Genomic DNA, 24,662 nt, shown 5'->3' with positions numbered 1-24,662 from the left:
AGATGAGATAGCTTGCGCGCTTACATGTCCAGGCTCCATGATCAAGCGCTGTGATGAGCAGTCCGGTCGCCTTGCAAGCTGTAGAACTGGTAGTAGAACCCCTCACTTTGACATGAATTGCAGTAGATGTGTTGAGGATAGAACTCGTGAGTGAATTGCCCCCAAGGGATAGCTTTGCATTGGGTTTTGCGCCTGTGACAGGGCAATCTGCTTGGCACCACAGGAATTTGTGACTATAAGCTGATAGCTGCAGGCGAGAAAATACTGTGTTTGTCCAGAGAGCTCCTTTTCTGCTCATACATAATTCAATATTGAGAGCTCATCCCTTCCATTAGTTGGTGCCCCTGCCATTCAATGTGATTTCTTCTGGACAACACGGTCGCGGTCAATCCTCACGGGCGCTAATCGGAGCCTGGACATGTAAGGGCGCAAGCTATCTCATCTACGCGGGCTCGGGAATTTGAAATAGGGGGGAGGTAGGACCTCTCTATCAAACTGCCCCAGACGTCTGGGTGACCGCGGTGGTGGGGTGCGGGTGTAACACCCATACGTCTGGATGCGAGACCACCAGAGCGCTTACAATCTCGGCGGCCCAATCAGAGATGATTTCATAAAGGCAATATTGGTCCGCCACAGCGAACACTCCCATCTGAGGAGACGGAAGGAGATTGTCTTTTTGGATGGACGTCCAAGCCGATGACCGGCTGTACTGGATGCTCCAGGTGCACATTCCACGTCGGCCTTTATGAGTTCTCGACTCTAAGCATTCGGAGATGGGGGGTGGGTTCACTATTCTTCATGCACGAATGATCAAGATGCTGAGACAGCTGAATTAGGCAAAATATGATTATCGAGATGTAGACCATGAAGCGTCCAAGGGAGCGACGAATTAGAATAATTAGCATCACATTCAAAGCCAGCGCTCCTCCGAGTCCACGTAGCCTGACCGTTTGTCACGGCACATGTCGTTGCTAGCTGGGATAGAAACGAAGAGATCTACGGAATCCACATCTCGTTAGAGCGCGACTACGGTCCAACCACACAAACTCACTTCAGGGCTGAGGGTTGACATAGGCTGCAATCCCTTCGTAAGTGTATCCCAGCTTGTTGACAGCATTGTCCTTCTCCGCCGCGTTGGTCGTGTAGAAGTGGTCCTTGGCCGACGGGCTGTACATCCTATACAGTGGCACGGTATCGCACAACTGCGTCTCGTACACGTAGGCGGCGATGCCCTCTTTGACGAACCCGAGGTTCTTGGCGGCATTGTCTCGCTCGCCGGCCGAGGTAGTGTAGAAGTGGTCGGTAGCCGAAGGGCTGTAGAGGCGGTAGAGCGGGATGGTGATCGGGGTCTGGTCGGGATGAACGATCGCTGCGTTGCCTTCTTTATGGAAGCCCAGGTTGGTCACCGCATTCTTCATCTCAGAGGCGTTGGTGGTGTAGAAGTGGTCCGTGGCGGAGGGACTGTAGGCACGGAGGAGAGGAACGGTGGGAAAGTCGCAAGTGCGACGCTGTTTGTGTGCGGTCATAAATTAGATAGGAACGAGTCAGATATACTATCGCACGTACCTGGAGGCGGAGTGCATCGGGCTGAGGAAGAGCAGTGACACCGAGCAGGATAGTGGAAACGAAGGCGGCGGTGAGAGTGAACTTCATGGTGACTGTTGAGAACGACTGCGAGTGTTGAAGTGAGAGTATTGGATATACTGATCTACCTCAGAGGCCCAAGGCGACACTTATATAGCTTCCTGGCTAAACCTGTACCGATGCTGCGCCAAGAGTTGCGTATACGCCTAAGCGCGTCGTTCAGTGTATTGTTGTCCATTCCTGAAAGACCCTTCGTCCGCTGTCGCCGGTATGAGCGGTTCCTTAGAAGCTCGCCATCTCTCTATGGGACCTTTGTCTCAAGCCGAGACCACGAATTGTTTCACCTACTTCAGGTGACAGGTTGTCGGCAGGGGTCATGCTACGCAGCCTAAGGACTCACTTGAATCAATAGTAATCGATATGTGACTGGTAAAGGGGGCTTACCTGCGGAAGACAGAAGTAAAATGTGGGCATGGTGATAGGCTATCAATGGATGTCTCGCTCTGGGTTAACCACGTTCATTGCTGAATGGAAGTTAGAGCTAGCGTTCGACACATACAACGGAATGACATGTGAAACATGCAAGGATCAATTTCCGACGCTAAAGCTGTCATTTGTGTGTCCTATAGACCGGATCATCCGGGAATTAAGTGAGGCATACTGGTGTGCCCGATGATGCGGAGTCAGCATCGGATAATCACAACATAGACAAACGCACATGGCAGCCCTATGCCGGTAAGACTCATCACATCCGTCCGATGCACAACGGCTGCGAGCAAGCTGTGGGGACCAATATCAGGCAAAGGCAAACGTCACATTCCGGCAGACTTCGACATCGGTGGGATTCGCCCAGCCCAAAGCCAGGAACTCGGTGCAAATTGTGAAATATAGTTGGGGATGTGTCTGGGTCCGTCCGCATCTCTCTGTCGCAAGCGACGTCAACAGCCGTAGAAGCACCGTCATTATCGGATATTGCTTGGCGTTCACAAATAGATGACTTGGATGACTCAGGATCCAGGGAAGGGACTCACAAGGAGCAGATCTGGGGCAAGCGTACCCACAGATCATAGCAATATCCAAGGCTCGGACGAGAACCACTGCACTGATTGTCTACAAGGCTCTCGTCGCTTCTATTGCGTGCAAAAAGCTAGGAAGTAAGCCTAGACGGACAAACTTCGAGATAAGATGAGCCCCTCCCCATAGTGAAGAAGAAGGCAGATGCGCCCGGACTCCTCGTCTAAAGTGACAGCAGCTGGGTCCCCAAACAGCATGAGTTGATTCTCCTGCCTGAGAGGGAACCAACTGAAATCCTCTCGGCTGACTGTGCTCGGCCTAGGCACAGCGATACCGCTGACTGACTGCCGCCCCTTGAAGTCAGAGTGTGAGAATGACAGGCGGAAGAGCCTGTCCTGGTTGGCGAAGCAGTCGTCTGAGGAGTACATCAAGGCCTGGTCGCGCCCGAGCCACCTCGGGAAGAAGGTCGCGTTATCAGGCAGATGGGTCTCGGGCTCGAGGCTGACGATCTCCGGCACTTCGGACGCCTCTCCCTGGAGAGGAAAGCGGATGTAGTAACCTCCTGCGAACCAGTGACGGGCCGCAAGAACGGAGGCATGGGATGTAGGGTCCAGGAAGACGTCTTCGGAGTCGCAAGATCCCCACGGAATGCTTGGGTCCGATAGAGGCGGACTTTCGTACTCGGCCAGGAGCTCCCCAAGATCGAGGTGAGTGTCGTCGATGCTATCCAAGAGTATTGATGGAGAGAAACGGTAATGGCGTAGTACGTAAGTGGTCGGTGTACGGCCTAGAAGGTATATGTGATCGTCACAAATGAATACCCGGACACGGTGGAAAGACTGTCGTCAGAACCAAGGCAGGTCCATGATCAGGTCCACTTGCGATGAAAATGTGATGGCAACGATAGACGACTCACAGAGAGGTGTCGGGAATGTAGCCACTGTGCCTTATTCGTGGGCATGTGAACCAAGTAGATTTCATCTACACCGGCCGGAGGAACAAGAGGCTTGAGTTGGGCCTCTGGATTATTGCGGAACTCCTCTAGCCGGGAGTAATCCTGTACTACGCAGGCGAATATGTCCCCGCCATTGGTCAAACGTATCAAGGAGCTGCCTTCTGCGTGGTCCGGGTGCGAAGGGATCTCATACACGATAGGGCTGGGTTCTCCGGATGCAGCCTCATATGAGAAATCGTACGCAGCGACTTGGCCGCTGCATAACCGAACGATGTTGTTAGCACTATCCGGAGGGGAGTCATCGGGACGGACATGCGTCTTACCATTCCAGGTGGTCGTAGCCAAGCAGCACTTTCACGTGGCCGGATTTCTTGTCCACCTCGGCAGCAGCGAATGGTCGATGCACTGCCTGTTTGCGTGCTTCGGCGACGCAACGTGGACTCGAGAGGTCGCGTAGGTCCCATAAGGAAATCCCAGTACAGTCTGGACCCTCTTGCGGATACCGGGGATTGAGGTCTGCGATGGCCACCAACCACTCGCCCCCAGCGAGCAGAAACGCACGCATCGGCTGACAGTGGGTCGTCCGAGGCAAGCTAAAGCGAGACAGGAGCTTCAAGCTCGACGAGGAGCCAGTGTGCTCGGTGAGGGGTGTACCGGTGGTGGTGGTAGCCATGGCAGCTATGTCTTGGGGGGAGCGGAAGACGCAATGGACTAAAAAGCAAGGGAAGGCGGCCTCATACCGCGATGGCATCCACTCATTGCCAATTGATAGTTGTGAGAACCGGGCGAATCATACACGTTTTAGGATCCAGACGCACACTGTGAGAGATCGAGAGTCACCCTGAGTCACCACGGCGGACAAACGGGGTCACAAACAGTATTTTGAAAGGCATACTTACCTTGAGGATAGTAATGGATCGGGAGACATCGATGGCCAAGTTCTGCGACACGCGTGCAACGTGTATCGATGAGAGCGCTAGCGATTCGATCCTCCGGTGTACGCGCTTGGCAATCTGAAGCACCCTTAGATGGCATGATCTGAGATTGTCAAGGTCGCCATGATTATGTGGAGAGCACTGGGACATATATGAGAATCACTCGTACACATTATTTGCTTCCAGCTGTATGAAATATTTGTACATAGATGAAGTACAATACGACCGAGTCCTTGTGCAGCACAGCGATGTTTTGACAAACTTCAACGACTCCACGCAACACTATCGTACACGATGGGATATCCTCATCTCCACCCAAGCACAAAGTAACGTCCACACACATATCCGCACTGACAACCCCGGCTCAAAGCATAACGCCAGCTGTCAGCGCCCGGGCCCTCAGCAGTCAATGCCCTCCAGTATAGCTCTCCGGGATCTCCAACAGATCCGACGCGTACGCGTCGAGCATGTAGATCTTGAACCGCTCGTTCTCCCCAAACTCGCGCGACCACGCCCGGCTCAAGCCGCCCTCCCACGCATAAAGCTCGACGCGCCAGCCCTTCTTCAGCGCTGTGCGCACACAACCGAGGAACCCATCCTCGTTGAACTGACCCACGTTCCCGTCTCCCGTCGCGAGCACGATGGTCCCCCCGGTGGGGACGACGTCGACGTCGACGATTGCCTGGTGTAGCTTCAGCTGCAGCAATTCGTCCACGCCTTGCTCGCGGTACCGCACACGTGTCGCGTTGCTTCCCGACGTCCCATTCGGGCCCTGGTCCGACTCCGTCGACGTTCCGTTCCCGCCTCCGACGGACGTCTTGTGTACGTGCCCGCGCGCCGTGTACGCACGGGGACGGCCCCTCGCCACACGCGAGGGACCCGCCTCCGCACTAGCATGATTGTTCTGGCCGCGGCTGTTGTTGCGCGCGTGCCCAGGGGTATGCGGACTCGAATGTAGCTGACGGTCCGCGCCGTCACCGGTGTCCGGGACGCGCGCGTAGATGCGCACCTCATATCCAAGATCCTCAGCAGTGTGCATGGGCTGGTAGAGTGGCGAGGACGTGACGAGCACGCGCCGCGTCACAGGACGCCCGCGCTCCAGGACGAGAGCGAGGGCCGCGTGGGATAGGTGTGTCTGTTTGATCTTGCGGGCGACATGATGTAGGTGCTTCTTGACATAGGAAATGAATCCGATAAGAATATTCGAGCTGAGATGAAGAGGGAGATGAGCGTGGGAACATAGGGAAGCGAGACGATATGAAGGGACGCACTGATCAATGAAAACATGGATGAGGGTGTCCTCGACTTGTGGTTCAGGACCGCGAGGATCGGCAAATGTCGATTGCGAAGCGAAGTCTCGTGAAAGGACAGCTGCGAGTGCCTGGGATTCCGAAGGGAAGAGTAATCTGAGTTTGTGTGCTAGAGTCCGGAGCTGGATCGTGCGGGCGTCGAAGGACTTCGTCGTAACGTGTAGGCTGGGTGTAGACCTGCTGTGGTGCAGGCGTGGGTTCTGGCCCGCGCGCGCCCGCTGCTTCTGCTTCTCTTTGCGGAACACGGCGGGTGTGCTGGGCATGGTCTTGTACCTCGGAGGCGAAGAGGATGGGTCAAGGGAGGAGGAAGAGGTGTCACCGTCTTCGTTATCAGCACTGGCCTCATCAACCCCATCGACTCCTCCCGTGGTTGTCTCCATGGGTACCTCGTCTTCCATGCCACCCCTGCGTGCTGAGCGTGTGCGCTTTCGACGCCTCTTCCGGCGGACTGTACTGGGCACGAGAAGCTGAGAAGGACTATCGGAGGTCGTCGAGCTGTTCCCGCGTAGCTCTCGCTTGGCGACAAGTTTCTCCCGCTCAGCGGCCAAATACGTCAAGGCTTCGTCGAGGTATCCAAGCGAAGGACGGTCTATAGTGACTTCGTCCTCTATAGGCACCTCGAGCTCCGTGCCTTCATCGTAGTCTGACGCCGTGTCGTCGGTCTCAGAGGGTAGGGAAGAGCGTCCGCGGACGGGACTGCCGGGCAATGAAGTTGTGAGATATGTGGTGACTTGCCTCTGCGAAGACCATAATGAGGGTCCTTGGAGCGGGTCGGAATCGTCGGACTGGGACAGGGCGAAGGAGGTCGGTGTGGCACTTCGCACGTCCACGCCATTCAGTCCCACGCGCTGTTGTAGGTTGGTTAATGCCCGGAAGACAGGGCCAAATGCGCCAAGGTCGGGTGCATCTGCGAACGATCGTTCAGGACACGATGGTAGCGGACGTGTGGACGATTGCGGAGATCCCTCACCATCGGAAGTGATCCCACTCGCGGCCGAGTACGTCGAGAAGGGACTGAGCGGGCCAGGGGAGATAGACGATTCGGTGACAGACTGTGTCATAAATATTGAACGCGGAGGGGCAGACAGAACGAAAGAAAAAGAGGTGAAGTACAAGAGAGCGTGGCGGTCGTGCGGACGGTTAAGTAGGAGTGGTCTGAGAGACCAACTACCGCCGAGTCAGCCCGCATAGCTTCCGGCGCTTACTACTACCCCTAGCGCATTTGGTAATCTGCGCTCCGCAGGCCCCGGGCGATTCACCGCGGCTTCCTTGCCAAAGACATCGTGGAGGACATGCACCCGGATCGATATCCATGGATTGCATCGGTTGTAGGTCCGGAAAGGCCTTTTGTGGGACAGACTATGGGAGTGGAGCTCGGAAGAGGAGGCGAAGATCCGGCATCTAGACAATGGGTCCTGTGCTCTGCTCTAAGTCACCCAGAGTCACACAAGGCGCGGAAAACAATCTGCATGCAGAGCTTGACGTGTTCGGAACCGTTCAGTAGACAGCATAAAGGGACCCAAGAATGGTCCCACGGACAAAATACGCACGTAGTTTCGACCCTTCATTGTCCTCGAGCGCCACAAGCATCGTCTTCTGGTGCTGGACGCCTGGAGGGAACTTCGGAGCCTGTGTAGTCGGATTGATCTTGGTAGAACAGGTTTGCGCCCCTCGATGTTCTGCGCTTGCTAGCGCGGGCACGCGCAACAGGGGGCCCTGGGTAGAAGCGTACATCTACACGGGGCCCCAATCGACTTCGCACTTTCGTGGATATGATCGGCTCCAATGCATGTCGCGGGCGGACCGAAATCTAGTTCCATCGAGTGGTCAGTCATCATCAGGGACAGTAGGGCTGTATTGTGGACGTCCTTACCATCCTCCTACAACGTCCTGGTACCTCACCGACTCACCTGTCGTCCTTGGTATCCATACCACCGACGCGCATATCCTGAATGGAAGACAAGCAGAGCACATACGAAAGGTGGTCAACATACAAGGAGAGCCCAAGTGTCCAATGCTGCGATACTCGGAACCACCATGCTGCGGCAGCAGCACATAAGGTTCATATACTCGTTGTGGCCATGACCCACCTTCCGTCGTTGCGCACGCAGAGCCACCTCCATACAATGTGTGCCATCCGCGGAATGGACGGTCATCGTCGAGAGGAGGAACGGAGTTGAGACTCATGAGCTGAACACCACCGCTTAGACAGGGTATACAAGCGCCCATTTCATTTCCGGATGCGCGGTCACATGTGCGCGCATGACGCGCCTTTGTGGTCCACCCGGTCGCCGGTTTGTCTTCCGTCATAGACATGCAATGCAAAGAGGATATGATGGTTTGCAATGATATGCGATCTAAATAACGACGAAAGCGCGGGTGAGTGTGTATGCGAGTCCAATTATCTACGTCAATGCAACATGAACATGGTGAAAAATGCAGAGCAACTAGCCACGGAGCCCAATATAGATAATGCAGGGCCCCTCCAATAATCCAATATGTATATGCATGCATGCAGCGTGCTTTACCAAGTCCGTGCGCTCATTTCTTTCCCCACCATCCGCCTAAATGCACCCCCCCTCCCCGAAGAATGAAACCGCAACTAAGGCCAAAGGCCCGCAGCTCACATGGTAGCGAGCGCAGACCGGATAGGCCCGACGCCGCGCTGCATCCACTCGTCGGGCGTGATGCGCTCGTCCTTCGTGAAGATCTGGTCGTTGAACGACGAGAACGCCCAGCTCTCGACGTGCGGTGCCGGCAGCGCCGTGATCGCTCGGAGCTCGTTGCCTGTGATCAGAACACGCACGCCATCAGCGCCCTGCGACGTGCCGTAACGAGAGATGCCGGGAGACACGTACGGATGATGTTGTGCGTGAAGTGGTCTAGGTTCTGCGGGGTGGGCAATGAGAGGCGTGAGTGTCTGTCTGTATGCCACGGACACGATGCGCAGAGAGACTTACGAGATCGTTTTTGTCGTAACCTTGGCGTTATCGCACTGTGGTCAGCGGATGCCCGTTCCGCATTTCACAGGCAGAGGGAACTCACCGAAGGGATCTGGCAAGGTTCGTCGAGCATTAAATTGAGTCCGATTGCGCGCGATCAAGAGCGTACGTACTTTCGATCTCCTCGCCGGCCACCAAGAAGCCGAAGAAGATGAAGCTCTGTCGCATGACAGATGCAAGGCAGGATCAGAACCACCGATTGTTGACGAATGCATCAGAATCAGAGCGTTACGTACCGCCAGCGCGGTCGCAGGGATGGTCAGCCACTTGAAGGTTGCCCAGATCTGGAAGGGCTGTAATAATAATAATTAAACCCGCTATGTTACGGTGGCTTGGCATGAATCTTACCAGGAGCAGGCAGTATAGGACGGCCACAGTCCACAAATGAACTCGGTACCTGAACAAACGAGGTCAGTGGCTCAGACATGGACATCATCACACGTCGGGATGACGCACGAGAACGGGATGGGAGTCGTCAAGATACGTTCAAGACCCGTCAACGCATCAACAAGCTGGTTCAGGGCGTTGAGCAGGTTGGCTATCCCGAACGGTAAGCCAAGCTCTCATCATGACGGATATCACCAAGACACGCACTGGCAGTGGGCGGAGGCACCGCACCCCGGTCCTGCAGCGCCGCGATGTACGAGCTCTGCGATCATCCCACGTCAACAACGTTGCGTGCGGTCGCACGGTCATATCCTACTGACCAGGTACAGCGAGATCTCCAGCGGGAGATTGTGCGTGACAGTGCGGCTCCGGAGCTTCGCGCGAACACGCGCAGCCTTCTTGCCCTAAGAGCGTCGACTGCCTTAGCCTTCGGAAGCCACCGCACGCGCACACGATGACGCGCCGCTCACCTTGACTTCCTTGCCCCTTTTGGTCAGGTACCCGACCAGCAACGAGAACGGGAAGAGGTCCAGCAGGTGGTACTTCGGGGGCATCCGCGCGGGTAAGAGGAAGTCCGCGGTGTCGCCACCCGCCCTCCCGGAGTACGTCGACGCCTTGTCCTTCTCGTCAAACGACCTCGACTGCTTCTCGTCGATCGTCCTCGAGCGGCCGTTGAGCTGCAGGCGGGGCATCGGCAGATCGGCCTGCACGCTGACTTTGCGTGGGCTCGTCGCGGGGAACGGAAGTGTGCCAGTCTGGTGCGTCGCGTTCACCGGGGACGGGGGCGGCAAGTCCGTCGTCGCGTGCTCCAGGTCGGAAGGGTAGGGCGCAGAGCTGTCGCCGCGGTGGCGGAGCGGGGAATGGGTGGATGCCCCGTCTGACGTAGCGGAGGTGACGTCCACGAGCGACGGCATGCCCGGGGGGAGGGCGTACGAGGGGAGGTACTTGACGAGGTGGTAGAGGTCGACGTAGTAGACCCCCTCTTCTCCGCGCAGGTAGTGCTTGACGGCGACGCCGAAGGCCTCGATGAGGTTAATCACGGTCTTCTTTTCGATGAGCACGCGCGCCTTGCGCTGCTCGAGCGTCGATGGGTCGTCTTTGGCGGAAGGCATCGTCTCTGCACGCGCGGCAATTCGACCACACGATGACATGTGATAGACACGTTCAGGACGCACGACATCTGAATAGTACAGCGGGCAGGCGACTCACCGGGGACATGGAACCAGATCGTGCGCGCGAGAGTGCGGCTTCCGAGGACAATCTGCGACCAGAGCCTCCGTCCCTCATTATACCGCTCGAAACTGGCAGTCGTGCGGTACGATACGACGAAACCGAGCACGGTACCGATGCTGCACAAGCGAAGTTAATCACATGGACGATGACCGAGACTAGGTTTCGACAGCAGCAATTGGTCGTGTGCGATACTACTGCGCATTGCGCTGAGGCCGAGCAGAGCTAGCACTCACACTGTCAGGAGCGTCGGCGAGATAGCCAGGCTGTGGACGCTGTGACTGATGACGGTTACGGCGACGGCCCAGCCAGAGAAGAAGAGAAGGAGCGGCCAGCAGCGGAAGACGGCGGTGGCGAGCACCGCACTGAGGAGCCTTCTGAATGCGCCGCCGCCGCTGGACGGCGCAAACGGGTCGACGGCGTACATCGCAGAGGATTCCATGGTGCCGGGAAAGAGAATGTAGGAGAGAGAGAGCGACAGGAAAGCAACACTCAGAGGTTAGGCTGCATGCAGGGAGACGTCGTGAAAGGATCTGCAGTGGGGTGTAAAAGACACTACTTACGAGCCGCGTGCACTGGCAGTCGCTATAAGTAAGAGGTCGAGACCGATCGACGGCGACGGGTGAGCGCGGTACACGCGTTTTGGCGGTGACCAGGGTAACTGGAATTTCAGATTAGTCATTTTGCCGATGCTTGGCTTGAGGTGGGCAAGGCCAGCATAGGAAATCCTTGCACTATCACCACTGCGGGTAACCGTGTTGTTGATCGAGTGTTGATGCTTCCTGGGCCTGATAAGAAGCACTTTATAACAGTCCATACTTAACGTGTTGCTCAGCGCGGCTTACGACACTTAGCCCGTCACGCTAACGCGTCCGTCACAAGGGTAACTTGCAGGCAAAAATGGGTCACGCGTCGCTTTATCCTGATCAGCCTCTGCTTGGGTCCGAGTCAGTCCCCAGATCGGTCCTTGGATGCGGTTTCTCGCTCCTCGTCTTCTTTCTCGTCCTTGTTGTACATACTCTCCCCCTGGCATCCCCCTCGGCTTGAGGCACACTCAACTTCCCACTCGTATACACACTCAGCTAGACATGGCCAACCTCCCGGTCAACAAAACTGCACATCCCTTCGACAAGGCTCGGTTTGAGGCTTTGCTCAATCGCAGATTCTTTTACGCACCCGCTTTTGAGATCTATGGCGGTGAGTGTTCTAAACAGCCATCAAGTCTTCCTCACTTTATTACTGGCTTGGAGCTGGGGCTGGCGACGCGTGGTACATGCGAGTTTGAAGGAGGCTATCCGTCGGTGCAGTCTGTCTGGGGGCCCCGATGAACTCGTCCATACAATAGTGAAGATGCCAAAGCAACACCTCGTCTGTGTACCGCAGCCTATCTACCGCAGCCTATCTACCGCAGCCTATCTACCGCAGCTCTGTGTCAGTGTCTCCTGCTCGATTTCACGATAGTCAGCGGCATGGCAGTGCACAAGCAAGACAAGCTGCTTTGGCGACACCGCCCACAGTGTTGAGGCCAACATTCCTCCTCTTTCAGAGTATCATCAATCGTCCGCGAGCAAAAAGCACGCTGCCCCCAATTGCTCTTCTTCGCCAGCCATCCTATGTATCTGACTGCGATCCGAGTAGCATCGTCGAGCTGCTGTCCTCCTCTATCCTTCATTCTGTCTCCCACCCCGGCATTGCTACGTGGCCCACCTCTATTCGAAGTCGTCAAAGAGGACATCTACGATGTCTCATTACCCACGTCACCCTCCATGTAATCTGGACCGATCGACGTGAGCCATAGTCCGACGATTAGTCGGCATCTCTAAGTCGGCCATGGGTTTCACAGTCTCTTGGTGGGATGAGCGTCGGTGAGGCCGAGTACTCATGCACTGGTTATGCTGGCAGGAGTGTGTGCGCGAACTTGCCTTCCTGGCCACTATAGAATACTTGGTGGACAGAGATGAGGTGTATCGATCCAGCATGGTGATGTGATCAGAGACAGCGTATACTGTTGCTTCAATCTTCTGTATAGATACTCCAAATTGTGTGGTCATCCATTTACTGACATAGCTCACAACAGGTGTTGCCGGCTTGTACGACTACGGTCCCCCCGGTTCTTCGCTCCAGAGCAATATCATCGCGGAATGGCGGAAGCATTTTATTGTCGAAGAGCACATGCTCGAGGTCGACACGACTGTCATGACTCCCGCTCCGGTGTTCGAGACGTCTGGCCACGTCGCCCGGTTCGCCGACTGGATGGTCAAGGACCTGAAGACCGGCGAAGTCCTCCGTGCGGACCACCTCGTCGGCAACGTCCTGGAGGCACGATTGGCTGGCGACAAAGAGGCCCGCGGCCTCGCGGCGCAACCTGCAAAGGAGGACGACAAGAAGAAGAAAAAGAAGGACAAAGCCAAGGCCGCGCCCGTCAAGCTGTCGGACGAGCAGGTCGTGGAGTATGAGACGATTCTCGCGCAGGTCAGTCCACCGCGCGTCCGCGGGACGTCGAACCACCTCGGAGGCCCGGAGCTCTCACACTCGTTCCGTTCCGTTGACAGCTCGACAACTACTCCGGGCCCGAGCTCGGCGCGCTCTGCAAGAAGCACAACATCACGAACCCCGACACGGGCAACGAGGTGTCCGAGCCGCAGCAGTTCAACCTGATGTTCGCGAGCAGCATCGGGCCCACTGGCCAGCACCCCGGCTTCCTGCGCCCGGAGACCGCCCAGGGCCACTTTCTCAACTTCTCGCGCCTGCTCGAGTTCAACAACGGCCGCGTGCCGTTCGCATCCGCGCAGATCGGGCGCTCGTTCCGCAACGAGATCTCCCCGCGCGCGGGGCTCCTCCGCGTGCGCGAGTTCACGATGGCCGAGATCGAGCACTTCGTCGACCCGGAGGACAAGCGGCACGAGCGGTTCGCGGACGTGCGCGCCGTCGCGCTCGATCTGCTTGACCGCGACACGCAGGCGGCGGGCAGCACGCGCGTGACGCGGATGACGATCGGCGACGCGGTCGACAAGGGCGTCGTCGCGAACGAGACGCTGGGCTACTTCCTCGCGCGCATCAACCAGTTCCTGCTCAAGATCGGGATCGACCCCGCGCGGCTGCGCTTCCGGCAGCACATGGCGAACGAGATGGCGCACTACGCGACGGACTGCTGGGACGCCGAGATCCAGAACTCGTACGGGTGGACGGAGTGCGTGGGGTGCGCGGACCGCGCGGCGTACGACCTGTCCGTGCACTCGGCGAAGACGGGGCACCCGCTCGTCGTGCGCCAGGCGCTGAAGGAGCCGATCGTCACCGAGAAGCTGGTCGCGGAGTTCAACAAGAGGACGTTTGGGCAGACGTTCGGGAAGGACTCCGCTGTGATCCAGACACTTGTCGGCGGCTTGGACGAGGCTTTGCTGGCGAAGCTCCAGGGCGAGCTCGCGCAGGGGTGAGGAGTGCTCGTTCTGCATGCACTCCCGGCGACTATCGCTTGTATTGCCGTTGCTCACACGACCTTGTCCCTTTTCCGCAGGTCGACGACCGTGACCTCGTCCGATGGCAGGGAATTCAAGCTCACGCCAGACCTTCTGACCATCGAGAAGAAGACGTTCAAACAATCCAGTGAGCCGCGCACGTACACCCGTCGCGCGGAGCGCAGTGTCAGCTGATCCGTCCCCTTACGCAGTTCGCGAGTTTACACCGAACGTCATCGAGCCCTCCTTCGGTCTAGGCCGCATTCTATACGTCTTGCTCGAGCACAGCTTCTGGAGTCGAGAACAGGACGTCGAGCGCGGGGTGCGCCTTCTTCGTTCGCTCCTACCCTGTGCGCATGGCCGCGACCTGCTGACCCCGATTGTTCTACCCCCGCTGTTTCCCAGGTTCTGTCCCTGCCGGCTGTCGTCGCCCCCACCAAGGTTCTGATTGTGCCTCTCAGCGCGAAGACAGAATTTGACCCGCTTGTGCGCGAAGTCTGTAAGTGTATTCTTGCTCGCTACTTGGCTGGGTCACCTGCCCCGTCCTTTGTCCCACACGGCGCCTGTTCCTCCTACCTGTCTCAATGCTAATTGCGTGCGCCCTCATTCCCAGCGACGAAACTGCGCAAGGCTGGCGTGTTCTCGCGCGTCGACGACTCTAATACGTCCATCGGCAAGCGCTATGCGCGCAACGACGAGCTTGGCACTCCCTACGGCCTCACCCTTGACTTTGCTTGTACGTCCTTGTCCTACAGCCGCCTGCGTCACCTGCTTGCCGCCGAGAGCTCATGTCTGCGCCGTTCTCATGTTCCAGCCGTCCAAAACCGCACGATGACCCTCCGGTGAGTGTCGCGTTCTAGTCTTCCTCGTTCCCAGTCCTCTCCGCGGGACTGCGCGATCAGCACGGTCACGCTGTGGCGTCGTCGTGCCCCGCCGCACCAGGGGAATGGGGGGCTGCTATCTTGTCGCCCTGACATGTGCTCATTGGCTTTGGGGTTGCCTCGCAGGGAACGCGACACGACCGGGCAGCTCATTGGTTCCATCGACGAGGTCATCGACACCGTCATCGAACTCGTGAGCGGCTCTATCGACTGGGCTGAGGCCTGCAGAAGGTTACCTGCGTACGACGGTGTCCAGGCTGTGGAGTGATTGACGCGGCGGCCGTAGCATTGGAGACGCCTCGCGGCCTCTGGCGGTGATCGTTCTCCTTGGCACCCTTCAATGTCCGCAGAGGGCGTAACAGTGGGTGCGCCGCCACCGGGGATAGACAGTAGTAGAAGGTTGCGAGAAGAGGCTTTCAGTTGCGAGTCGGAGACCCAATGGGAGTAGTCATTTACAGGAAGAAAATCTGTACGCATGTTTCATCACCGCTGTATCAAAACACTCGAATCTCGACACCCCCCGCCTCGGAGCGCTCGGCCTGGCATCGTATCTTGCTGAACCATCAAGTCATCCGCTGGCGACCGCAGATAAGGCCGCACGCACACGACGCTAATTGCAGCTCATTCCGCTGTCATATCAATGCCACGACCCGAGGCTCGACAAAGACATGACGTTACCCCTAGGGGCAGATGAGGCCCTGGCTGCAGTCTACACGCTGAGAGTCCGTGAACTCGTGAGCGCGATCGCGAGTCAGCAGGACCGTTATTGAGTTTGGCGAACCGCGGCTTATGTTCTCTCGGCCACAGCACATCCCCCGAGCTTCCCGCTTCTGGCACCACGCATGGCGAACCCTAGCAGGTCGCTTGCTGACAGTCCGCACGCGGGAATGTCTTGCATGTTCCCGCTCGCGCTTTCTCACCGCTTTACTCATGCATAGTTTGCGATGCGAAACGCGGGGCACGCGCCCGGCGAACGCCGCAGGCGTAACGCTCTCTCTCGACCAGAAAGTCCATGGGGACCCGGAGGTGGGGACGTGACTGCGTCGGAGGTGTGTGGGACGGCTTCCCCTGGCGTCGCCGCGCTCGTCTCGAGCTGAATGAGTACCCGACATACATGTGTGGCATCGCCCCTGTTGTATACTCGACTACTTGAATGTTGAGAAAGAGGTCGTCCCTGTCGGTGCATCGGCGCATCATGAGAGATGAGAGAGATGGACGGTCAATTTTGCAGGATGGCAACGCGCAGCCCAGTGGGGGCCATCGAGCGACGAGATGCGCTGCAGGCGATCAGCACTCAAACTTTATACTTCCGCGCGTGTCGTACGCACGCGAGACCGTCAGGGCTGATCGCCACCATGTGCGCCGCGACGTGGCCACAAGCTCTGGCACGCGATGGCGGAAGATGTTTTGTTGCCGTTTCGCGTCGACGGTTCGACTTTTGGTTCCGCGAGCCTCTCAAGCTTGCGATGGCGAACTGCGATCCGATTCCAGGTTTATACGGTTTGCGACGGATATTCGGCTTGCCCGTGCAGCGCATCTCGCGTACAGTGACCACGGTCGAATATCACGCTAATCACGCTCGCGGACGCGTCTGCTTCCGACTCTTCGAGGTCCAAAACGCTCGAGGTTCACCGTTCATCGACTGTACATAGTCACCGTCGACCGTGCAGGCCACCACCGCACACGACCGTTATCGCGACCGCACCTCGTAAGACGTAAGGAGGGCTCCTCCAAGAACTGAGCGGCGGTGTGGCACGCACGGGAAGAGGGTGCGGTTCTGAGAAGTCGCGCCGCCGTGCCGCCGGCAGAGCGTGGACAGCTGAGCGCGGCGACGTCCGCGTCGGGCAGGCAGGTCGCCGAGGACGGGGGCGTGCCGTGCAGGAAGCGCATCGATTGCAGATTGCAGAGCGCGAAGGCCGTTCGCATTCGTGTTCGTGTTCGTGTTCGTGTTCGTGTTCGTGTTCGTTGCTGGGGGAGGAAGCTTCAGGGTGCGGGGGCGAGTCTAACGGTCGTTCGGGAGAGGTCGGGAGCTAGAGAGAGTTCGTTCGCGACGAAAGCGTGCGTAAATCGGATTCGTCGGAAAGCTTGAAGTGCCACTGGACCCGGATCAGGATCATGTGTGGGCGAGCTGCTGGGAGCGCGACGATAGCTACCGACATAACCGCGTCGAAGTGCGCCCGCTCGATCGGAAGGGCGTCGATATCGCCAAACGCGCAGCGGGGGTGCGTGGGGCGTGCCGTATATATTGATATGTAGGTAGCACGAGCACTGTTCGACAGCTGCCCTTCGGCAACTATATCATTCGAACCGTCCAGCGACGGCCAGAGAGAGTTCGCATGCCGTACAGGCGCGGCGGCGTGGGCCGTCAGCAGACCGCCGCGTGAGGCAAAAAAAACCACAACGGCCGTGCGATCGCGCGACACGGTGGAACTGCTGGGGCCCGCTGGAAGCTATTGGAGGAGAGCGCGCATCGAGAGAGAGAGAGAGCTCTCCAGGCTACCGTCAGCGCCCGCGCGGCCCAATGAAACCACCGCGAGCTCGCAGCCCGTCGTGCGCCCTGCATCGCGCTGGACGAGGTGCAGACTGCAGCGCGAGTGCCATTCGCGGGTGCGCGCTCCTGTCGGGGTTGGTTGCGTGCCACCGGGTAAGTAAGCTTAGAGGACGGCAACGCGCGGGACCGGAGGCCCAACTCAAAGCAACGTGGCCCGCGCATCAGTCGGTCGACACCGCAACAGCGCGGGTGATGGGCCCTGTGAGGACACAGGCACGACAGCTGCAGGCGGCGCGGGCGACGCCATCGGAGGGAGCCCGATGCATCGATGACGCCAGAGGCTGGGATGGCGCATTGGAAGAAGTTCGAGGCCCGCGACGCGGCTTCTGAGGATGAGCCGCAGGAAGCTGGCAAGGACCAGTCATCGACAGCCCGGTGTGTGCAGATCTCGCGTCGGCGGAGGCGAAATGACCGTGAGCTCGCGCTTGGGGAATAGAGGAGGCGAGCGCGCGATAATGTACATTTGCGTCGTGCATGAAGACGCTGAGGCGGTCTGGGCCTTTCGGACGCAGTCGCGTGTTCGTTGTGCCATAGGAAACATCCAAACATCTAACGAGCGCGGAGGGCGAAATATCGAGGGTGGACGCGACGTTGCGGGAACGAGGCACGGCCGCGCTGGGAAGGAGGGCTTGGGAAGGGAAGGGAAGCCCGCGATGGATGGCGAGAGACGAGTGCGATGCGGGCTCGCCAGACGCGCACGCAAACTTGACGTTCGATAAACTTGACGACGGGGGAAGCACGCGTCGTCTGCGGCTTCTCTGTGGGATCGCTCGCGCTCAGGGAGCCTTCGTGCGTTGTGATGCGCAAGATTAGATACAATCGCGTTTTCGCGGAAGGCGACGACGGCGCGGGAAGCACGCAACGGGCAGGAGGAGGGTGTCTTCGCGAGGCGCCACCCTGACAGGTCTGCGACAGAGCTGGCAGAGCCTGGCCTGTCGACGAACGCAACCCCGCTGGAAGCAGGCGTCGAGCTCGAGATCGGTGTCTGGATGTCCAGTGGGGCGATCCTCCGCAGTCGGCCTGAAGGGCAGCTCAGCATGCAGCAACTGAGCTGCCGAGCGCGGAGGCAGCGAAGACACACCGCAGAATTTGAGACACACAGATGGGCAAGCCCGGTCTGCCAGTGGACCTAGTGGACGAGCAGGAACGCGATCAGTGACGCAGACCGGGTTCCCATGAACGTGGATTGGATGCGAGGCCGGGGAGGATGGGCTGCATTGAGGACGGAGCGCCGTGCGGTCTTGTGATCTGGAGGATGAGAGCGAGGACGTGGTGGGATGTCGTACCCAGGGGTGACGAACGCAACGCCCGAAACGGTATGGTCGGCCACGATGCGAGGGGAGCTGATACAGCGCAGGGAACTGTCCGATTGGCAGACACGTCAGGTGAAGACCCCAGTGCGCACGCGCCGCGATGGGGGCTTCGCGCTGCTGTGCGCTGGGATGCACCTGGACAAGGAGCGTGCGCGAGGCAGAGGCTCGACTGGTCTACGAGCAGAACAACAGGTCTGAGGGTATGCTCGCGCGGCTGGGGGACGTTCGAGGCGAATGTTCAGACGCACACCGTGCAGACGACCGTCTACAGCCATTTGTGAACACCGGGGAGGCAGATCAAAGTCGCACAGGGAGCTTGTGCAGCGTGCGAGCCTTATCAGCCTGTCGCTCGCGTTGCCGGCAGGCGAACCGAGCGTGGTGCGGTGCTATGCCCGAACGGGGAGGTCTGAGCAGATTTAAACTCCGATCCACGTCCGCCTGGCAAAGAAACTGGATTGAGGTGGATAATTGGGCGTGGGGACGGGGGCGAGATCGGGAGGAGGAGATGTGGACTGCGAATTGCAATCGCGTTCGTGAGCAGCCGAAATAGGCCCTCGCGCTCTGCCCAGTCTGGGCCCTCTCGCCTATAAAGTTGCTCTCTGCGTCCCCGTATTCCCCCTCTCTCATCACTCGGTCGCGTCTCTGCACCACACACATCGTCCTCGCACCCCCCGCCATCCGCTCGCTCGACAGACATCCGTCCTCCGCGTCCTACCAGCCCGTGGCACGCCCGATTCGCTAGACTGTCAGCCTCACCCGCCTTCTTCGGCCCCACCTGCCGGTCCCCAGTCTCACGCGCCCCCATCCACCATGCCGTCCCAAACCCAGAAGTCCGACTCATCGGCTTCCTCTACAAAGTCCATCCCTCCCGCTCAGCTCATCTCTCTCCCGAGCCTCTCCTGCTCCCTCTCGTCACTCCCACAAGCGAAGAGCATCGACGGCCTGTCGCTACATCCCACCATGCTCGCCCAGCACAACGCGGAGAGCCAGGCAAAGGTAACCACTTTTCTCGTCCTCCTCTCATGCTCGCGTAGTAAACATGTATTGCACGACAGTTGCAAAAAGCTTTGTCCAAATCGGCTGCAAATGCCAACCTGCCCCACGCATACGCTGCCCCTCACGTGCGTAACATCTGAGTCGTCCGAGAGTGATCGCGAGGTCTCACCGAGTCCTTCGTCTTCCAGCCGCAACCCATGCAGTACTCGCCCTCCTCCAACTCCCCACCACTGATGATGCGGAAGCCCGTACGTATGCCTGTGCTTCGTCCAGTCTCAGCGCCCGGCTCACGCACCGTTCCCCCCTAGACGAAAACAAAAATTCAAGTCTGAGCGACACCCCTCTCCGTCATAGATTTATTTTCTCCTTCTCTGTCTCGGGACTTTGCAGTACCTCCACCACTGCCCGCTGTCACCTCCACGGCCCAAAAGCTATCCGTACGCACTCGCTCTCGCTCTGCATCACTAGACGTTTCCTCTCTCTCTACTACTACTCTTATTCCCCCCCACGGCATCGATATCCCTCGCACTCGCACTCGCACCCTCTGCATATCCCCGGTCTCTCGCGCATGATCCCTCACTTTCGTTCTGGTCTTCGTCCCCGTCCCGCCTTCTGCACGTTATATCTCGCTCCGCACGTACACACTCCGCATATGGCTGGCGCCGTTGGGTTTCTAATCATCGCATTCGTTTGGTTCGTCTGGTGTCAGTTGGCTTGCACGGACGGCACACCGCGGGACGCCCGCATCTAGTCGTCGATACATTATACAGTATGCACCCGTTCTCGTTCCTCTGCATCTCGTCGAACGCTGCGTGCTAGTAAGTTGATCCTGCGACATGGCGCAGTCGCACTCGCAATGAGACGCGATTGGTTGCGATTGGTTAGTCCCGTGCGCTTGCCACTCACGGATACCTCCGCACAGGGCGCCGCCGCGACCCTGCACGACTTGAATTGCCCTCGTCGCGCATCACCCGTACTTATTCGCGTCACAAGCCCGTCCACCGACGCCGCCCTTTGGGGATGATTTCGCGGCGTCTCCGCAGTACATGGACTCGAGTCCAGAACGCGCAGAGCTCGGTCGTGTTATCGTCTTGTCTCGCATTCATATCACGTCGACGGTTGCGTCTTCATCTCCACGCACGAACAATATCGCACTGCGGGCCCGGCCAATGCGGGGCACTAGCTGGCACTAATATGATTACTGCTTAGTGCACCGCTGTCCGCTGCCCGTGTCGGGGCCCGGCGAATGATGCATGATGGTGGGGTCCTCGCTCAGGCTGGCTGCAGGGTCGCGCGAGTCCGACGCCGCGTCCACAATAACGCGTCGAGCACCCTCGATTTCGAGTTCCCGCTCCGCCCGCGCCATCCCATCCGACGCTCCCGAGGGCGATCTCGATATGTGGTATGTGTTCGCACTGCCCCGGACGGACGGCCTTTACGTTCTCGCCCCCCGCCGCTGCACGATGCGTGTCGCTATCGGGAGGCAGGGGGAGCTTGGAGCCTTCCGATCTCGCTCGTGCTTATCTCTCTGACGTACCTCGCGCTCCTCGAGTCTCTCTCTGCACGTCCTTTTCGAGAACGAAGCTTCCTGGGGCGGTTCGCGTTGCATACCGAAGGCGCGGCAGGTGTATGCGGTATACATATATGTGCATACAGTGCTCGCCGGGCCCGCGTTCATCACGCCTTATCGGGCGCGAGGGCGAGGGGATGGCCTCATCAGTCATCATTCGAGTGCGTGTTTGTTCGGATTCTATGTATGTATGTCCGTGCAGGGCGGCGTGCTGACGCTTCCCTTCGAGGTCTTTCGACGTCCTCGCCCTCCGACGCGGTCTCTGCAGCGCCGCAGCGATGTCGATAAGTATGTGTGCATGCTGGCATGTCCGGACCGTCGCCGGACGACCGACTTGGACAACGCTGGTCATGGTGACTCGCAGCGGGCCGCCACAGACTCCCGCGACACCCAGAGTGATACGTCCACGTCTGGCCCATCGTCGCCCAATTGTTTCCGATGTGGACACGCCCGACACGTTCAGGGTGCTCGCGTGCCCGTCGTCGCGTCCAGCCACAGCCACAGCCACAGCCACAGGCCGTAACGTCCTCCTCGCCTGTCGGGACAACGGCGCGCCATCCTATCTCTCTCCTATCTCTCTGCGCTCACCATCATCGCCCTAGCAGGAGGGGGCCTCCGCGCCACTTTGCACGTCGCACGGGGTGTCTCACAGGGATTTTACGTGTGTCAGTCGCCTTCGTGCTCATAACTTCGGACTGTGGCTCGCTCACTGGCAGATGCTGCACCTCGGGGGACGGCACGCCAAACGCGGTATCGCCGTGGCCTGCGCGATCGAGCTACCGGGAGCTGTGTCTCCGTGTACTTTATCTAGCACCCCAGAGGCTATTTTGCAAGCCCGCGATGTTGTCCCTGTTCGCCGTGGGTGACACGGTTTGTGATGCGCGCTGCTTACTTACCAGGTCCACGGGCTCCGATCGCAGAAGCACTGCTGGAAAACGCGTAGAGGCCGTAGAACTGAGATGATCATCGTCATGACTAGGGCACCGGGCTGTGATCCAACGAGAGAGGTACGCGAGAGGGCCGTCTGGAGCGGTACATACGGACGAACGACGCGAAGTCCGAGGGCCGTACTTACTGCACGGATCGTCGTCGCTCGCCCCCGTACGCGTTCGCGTAACGCGCGCGCGCGCACGCGCAAGCCACGCTGCGGATACCAAGCACGGACACGATGTGGCCTGAGGCTCTGTGATCGCTAGGACGATCACCCTTATATGGCTCGCCCACCGTTGGCAACGTCCGGATGTCCTCCCCGGTCCCGATGCTTCCTCCTGCTACAGCTTGCGGTTTATGGTTTGTCTGGCCCCGGCCCAAGGAGCCTATGGCGGACGCGTGCGATGGCCACACCTGGCGGCGTTCCACCCACGTCTCGACGGTTTCACGGGCCCCCGTTGGCTAGAGACTAGGCTATAGGCTCGCTCGTGTTCGGTGCGGGTTTTCCTGCGGGCTTGCGGACGTCATAGTCTCCCGTTGCTTGGGACTGCTCGCTGGTGAGACACGTTCCAAGATCTCCCCGGTAGGCATCATTTGCGCAGGAGATGATCAGGCCTTGCCTGTCGGGAGACAGCAGCTAACGCGTTCGTTAGGAACATCGGAGCGGTCCTCCTGGTCTGCGCTGCTTCTCTGATTCAGCCCGCGGTTCTCACCGAATGGGACTGGGGAAGCTTCCGCGGCCACAGTCGTATTCTCGCTGGCGCGCGTGATTGTGCGTTCTGCTCACCTCCCCGGAGACTCGCGGACGGGCAAGCTAGGAGACGATGCCCCGACCGACCAACGTGCGACGCGTGGCCACGGAGGAGGCGTCGTGGAGGCAGCTGCGAGCCAAGCTTGAGGTTGTCCTGCTCAATTGTCTGTCTTCTCGCGCACGGGTCATGGCTGCAGCGCGAGCTTGTACGGGCTCTCGTCGCAGCCTGCCCGGTAGCTCGACGGCATTCGCGACGCAATCTCGGCGAGTCAGTGTCAAGGTTGCCCCGTGCGCCGCCACAGCACACACGCACCGTTCGCGCGACCCTGCGTTGGCTAACATGCCCCAGGTACGAGCACGGCTCGCGCACCGTCCTCCGGACGCTGGACGCGGCGAGAACGCGCGAAGCATGCGCAAGCCAAGTACGCGAGCCCGGGACGCGACACGCCCCACTGCGCCCGCGCGATAAGCCGTGCAAAGGACGGTCCGATTAAGGACAATCAGACGTACCGGGACGCATTACGCCCCCTGCGTCCATCACCGTCCTTGGCTTCCTCCGAGCTCCCAGGAGGCGAGCGTGGACGCAGAACGTGCGGGAAGACGACGGAAGGCATGAAGATTGCGACGTCCTGTGCGATTTCTGGCGCCCGGGTGTTGTGCGGGTATGGCATCTGCAGTAAGTAGGTTACCCTCGGGCAAGTTGTGGACGACTCGCTGGCCATGGGCGCCCAGACCTCGAAACTTTTTACAGTGCCACATCCTCGGGTGTGGATGGCACAAGCAAAATGGGACCGTGGACTTCGCGCTGATCCGGAGGACCGGGCCCAGAGAGTCGCCTGGAGCTTGTAGGGATTTGGCCAGATTTGGGCAGCGAGCGTAGCCTATCGCGAGCAGGGCCAGCCATCAGGGCAGTGGGGAACGGACTCGACGCTCTGGTACGTTTGCGCAACTCTATCTCGCGAAGCCACGGCTACTCTCTGGGCTGCCGCGCTTGTGTGTCGTGCTGCCTCGGAGGCTGTAGTCCCGTGGGAGGCCCTATGCATGGAAAATGGCACAGACGCTGCTGCTATGTGTCTACACCTTCACTGAATTGCGCGTGTCTGCCACAGGACGAGAGACAGAAGCTACCCAACATCGATGGGAGGCGTGTTTCAAAGTAGGTGGTTCCCAAGAGCCCGTCGCGGGTGTCGATCCCATTGGTCGAAGCCCCCCCCCCCCCAATGATGACGGTAGGGCCGCGCGAAGCAGACCTGCGAGCACCGTGCTGGCTTTCCTTTTCGATGCGATCCGCCCTCGCCTTGGCTTCGCACGACTGGCACATGATACTTCCCGCTGGTCATGATGTTTCATTCGGAGCCGCAAGTCATGTCGCGCAAAACATACAACTTCCAGAGTTTTCAGCACACGCTCCAAGCTTCGTTTGCAGTTGACATGCGCCGTTCAAAGGCCCTCGGTCCGCATTGGAGGAGCTCGGGCCAACTCCGACTGGCCGGTCGCGAGCCGCGGCGCGTTTGCCTTGCCCGGGGGACTCGGGAGATACAGTAAACCTTAGGAAACTGTCCGGAAGCTAATGACATAATCACCTCGGTCATTAGAGTCCATGACGGGTACGAACGTGCAGCGTAAAAACATTGCTTTCGTCGTCAACGTACATCTACGTATATTAGCCTTCCTATCGCCACAGCTGAAAGTTCCCTGCCGAATTGACAGACAGCAGGTGCCGATCGAATGTTCATGCGTTTCATGTCCGAGGCCGGAATGCGAATTTACCGGAGAAGTGTAATTGTTGTTCGTCAGC

At 58.7% G+C, this 24,662-nt stretch overlaps 9 protein-coding genes across 9 annotated transcripts; 5 read left to right on the top strand and 4 right to left on the bottom strand.

Annotated features, from left to right (window-relative positions):
- Positions 1–1,052: 1,052 nt before the first annotated feature.
- Positions 1,053–1,526, bottom strand: DICSQDRAFT_54920 (uncharacterized protein; the record flags this gene model as incomplete). The annotated part of the gene is made up of 1 exon (XM_007363601.1): positions 1,053–1,526. The coding sequence occupies one exon, from the start codon at positions 1,524–1,526 to the stop codon at positions 1,053–1,055; it is 474 nt and encodes a 157-aa protein (XP_007363663.1).
- A 737-nt stretch (positions 1,527–2,263) lies between these two features.
- Positions 2,264–4,226, bottom strand: DICSQDRAFT_179161 (uncharacterized protein; the record flags this gene model as incomplete). The annotated part of the gene is made up of 3 exons (XM_007363600.1): positions 2,264–3,437; positions 3,515–3,809; positions 3,877–4,226. The coding sequence occupies 3 exons, from the start codon at positions 4,224–4,226 to the stop codon at positions 2,745–2,747; spliced, it is 1,338 nt and encodes a 445-aa protein (XP_007363662.1). The 3' UTR covers positions 2,264–2,744.
- A 410-nt stretch (positions 4,227–4,636) lies between these two features.
- On the bottom strand, positions 4,637–7,156 carry DICSQDRAFT_82493 (uncharacterized protein). Its single transcript, XM_007363599.1, has 3 exons — positions 6,769–7,156; positions 5,760–6,705; positions 4,637–5,696 (listed from the first exon to the last, which is right to left on the bottom strand). Exons 1-3 carry the CDS (start codon positions 6,857–6,859, stop codon positions 4,895–4,897), a joined length of 1,839 nt encoding a protein of 612 aa, XP_007363661.1. The 5' UTR covers positions 6,860–7,156; the 3' UTR covers positions 4,637–4,894.
- Positions 7,157–8,136: 980 nt separating this feature from the next.
- DICSQDRAFT_153738 (uncharacterized protein) lies at positions 8,137–10,942 on the bottom strand. Its single transcript, XM_007363598.1, has 13 exons — positions 10,654–10,942; positions 10,397–10,536; positions 9,658–10,304; positions 9,508–9,591; positions 9,395–9,449; positions 9,257–9,338; positions 9,149–9,197; positions 9,037–9,093; positions 8,914–8,959; positions 8,844–8,852; positions 8,759–8,778; positions 8,657–8,687; positions 8,137–8,585 (listed from the first exon to the last, which is right to left on the bottom strand). The coding sequence occupies exons 1-13, from the start codon at positions 10,857–10,859 to the stop codon at positions 8,422–8,424; spliced, it is 1,590 nt and encodes a 529-aa protein (XP_007363660.1). The 5' UTR covers positions 10,860–10,942; the 3' UTR covers positions 8,137–8,421.
- A 483-nt stretch (positions 10,943–11,425) lies between these two features.
- On the top strand, positions 11,426–15,273 carry DICSQDRAFT_153737 (glycyl-tRNA synthetase). The gene is made up of 9 exons (XM_007363597.1): positions 11,426–11,614; positions 12,495–12,889; positions 12,970–13,847; positions 13,932–14,020; positions 14,085–14,194; positions 14,278–14,371; positions 14,486–14,608; positions 14,687–14,714; positions 14,880–15,273. Exons 1-9 carry the CDS (start codon positions 11,506–11,508, stop codon positions 15,019–15,021), a joined length of 1,968 nt encoding a protein of 655 aa, XP_007363659.1. The 5' UTR covers positions 11,426–11,505; the 3' UTR covers positions 15,022–15,273.
- Positions 15,274–15,540: 267 nt separating this feature from the next.
- DICSQDRAFT_153736 (uncharacterized protein) lies at positions 15,541–16,657 on the top strand. The gene has a single exon (XM_007363596.1). The coding sequence runs from the start codon at positions 15,956–15,958 to the stop codon at positions 16,403–16,405; it is 450 nt and encodes a 149-aa protein (XP_007363658.1). The 5' UTR covers positions 15,541–15,955; the 3' UTR covers positions 16,406–16,657.
- A 1,236-nt stretch (positions 16,658–17,893) lies between these two features.
- On the top strand, positions 17,894–18,905 carry DICSQDRAFT_134527 (uncharacterized protein; the record flags this gene model as incomplete). The annotated part of the gene is made up of 2 exons (XM_007363595.1): positions 17,894–18,324; positions 18,386–18,905. A coding segment is annotated over exon 2 (181 nt), but the record flags the coding sequence as incomplete, so codon positions are not given.
- Positions 18,906–19,427: 522 nt separating this feature from the next.
- DICSQDRAFT_167985 (uncharacterized protein) lies at positions 19,428–19,945 on the top strand (the record flags this gene model as incomplete). Its single annotated transcript, XM_007363594.1, has 4 exons — positions 19,428–19,613; positions 19,673–19,738; positions 19,802–19,861; positions 19,922–19,945. 4 exons carry the CDS (start codon positions 19,428–19,430, stop codon positions 19,943–19,945), a joined length of 336 nt encoding a protein of 111 aa, XP_007363656.1.
- A 2,943-nt stretch (positions 19,946–22,888) lies between these two features.
- Positions 22,889–24,560, top strand: DICSQDRAFT_153735 (uncharacterized protein; the record flags this gene model as incomplete). Its single annotated transcript, XM_007363593.1, has 2 exons — positions 22,889–23,799; positions 23,974–24,560. A coding segment is annotated over one exon (470 nt), but the record flags the coding sequence as incomplete, so codon positions are not given.
- Positions 24,561–24,662: the final 102 nt, after the last annotated feature.

The sequence above is a fragment of the Dichomitus squalens genome (genome assembly GCF_000275845.1).
Source record: "Dichomitus squalens LYAD-421 SS1 unplaced genomic scaffold DICSQscaffold_6, whole genome shotgun sequence".
NCBI classification, from domain to species: Eukaryota; Fungi; Basidiomycota; class Agaricomycetes; order Polyporales; family Polyporaceae; genus Dichomitus; species Dichomitus squalens.
Note: the sequence above shows the minus strand (reverse complement) of the source record. Positions and strands in the feature narration are given on the sequence as shown.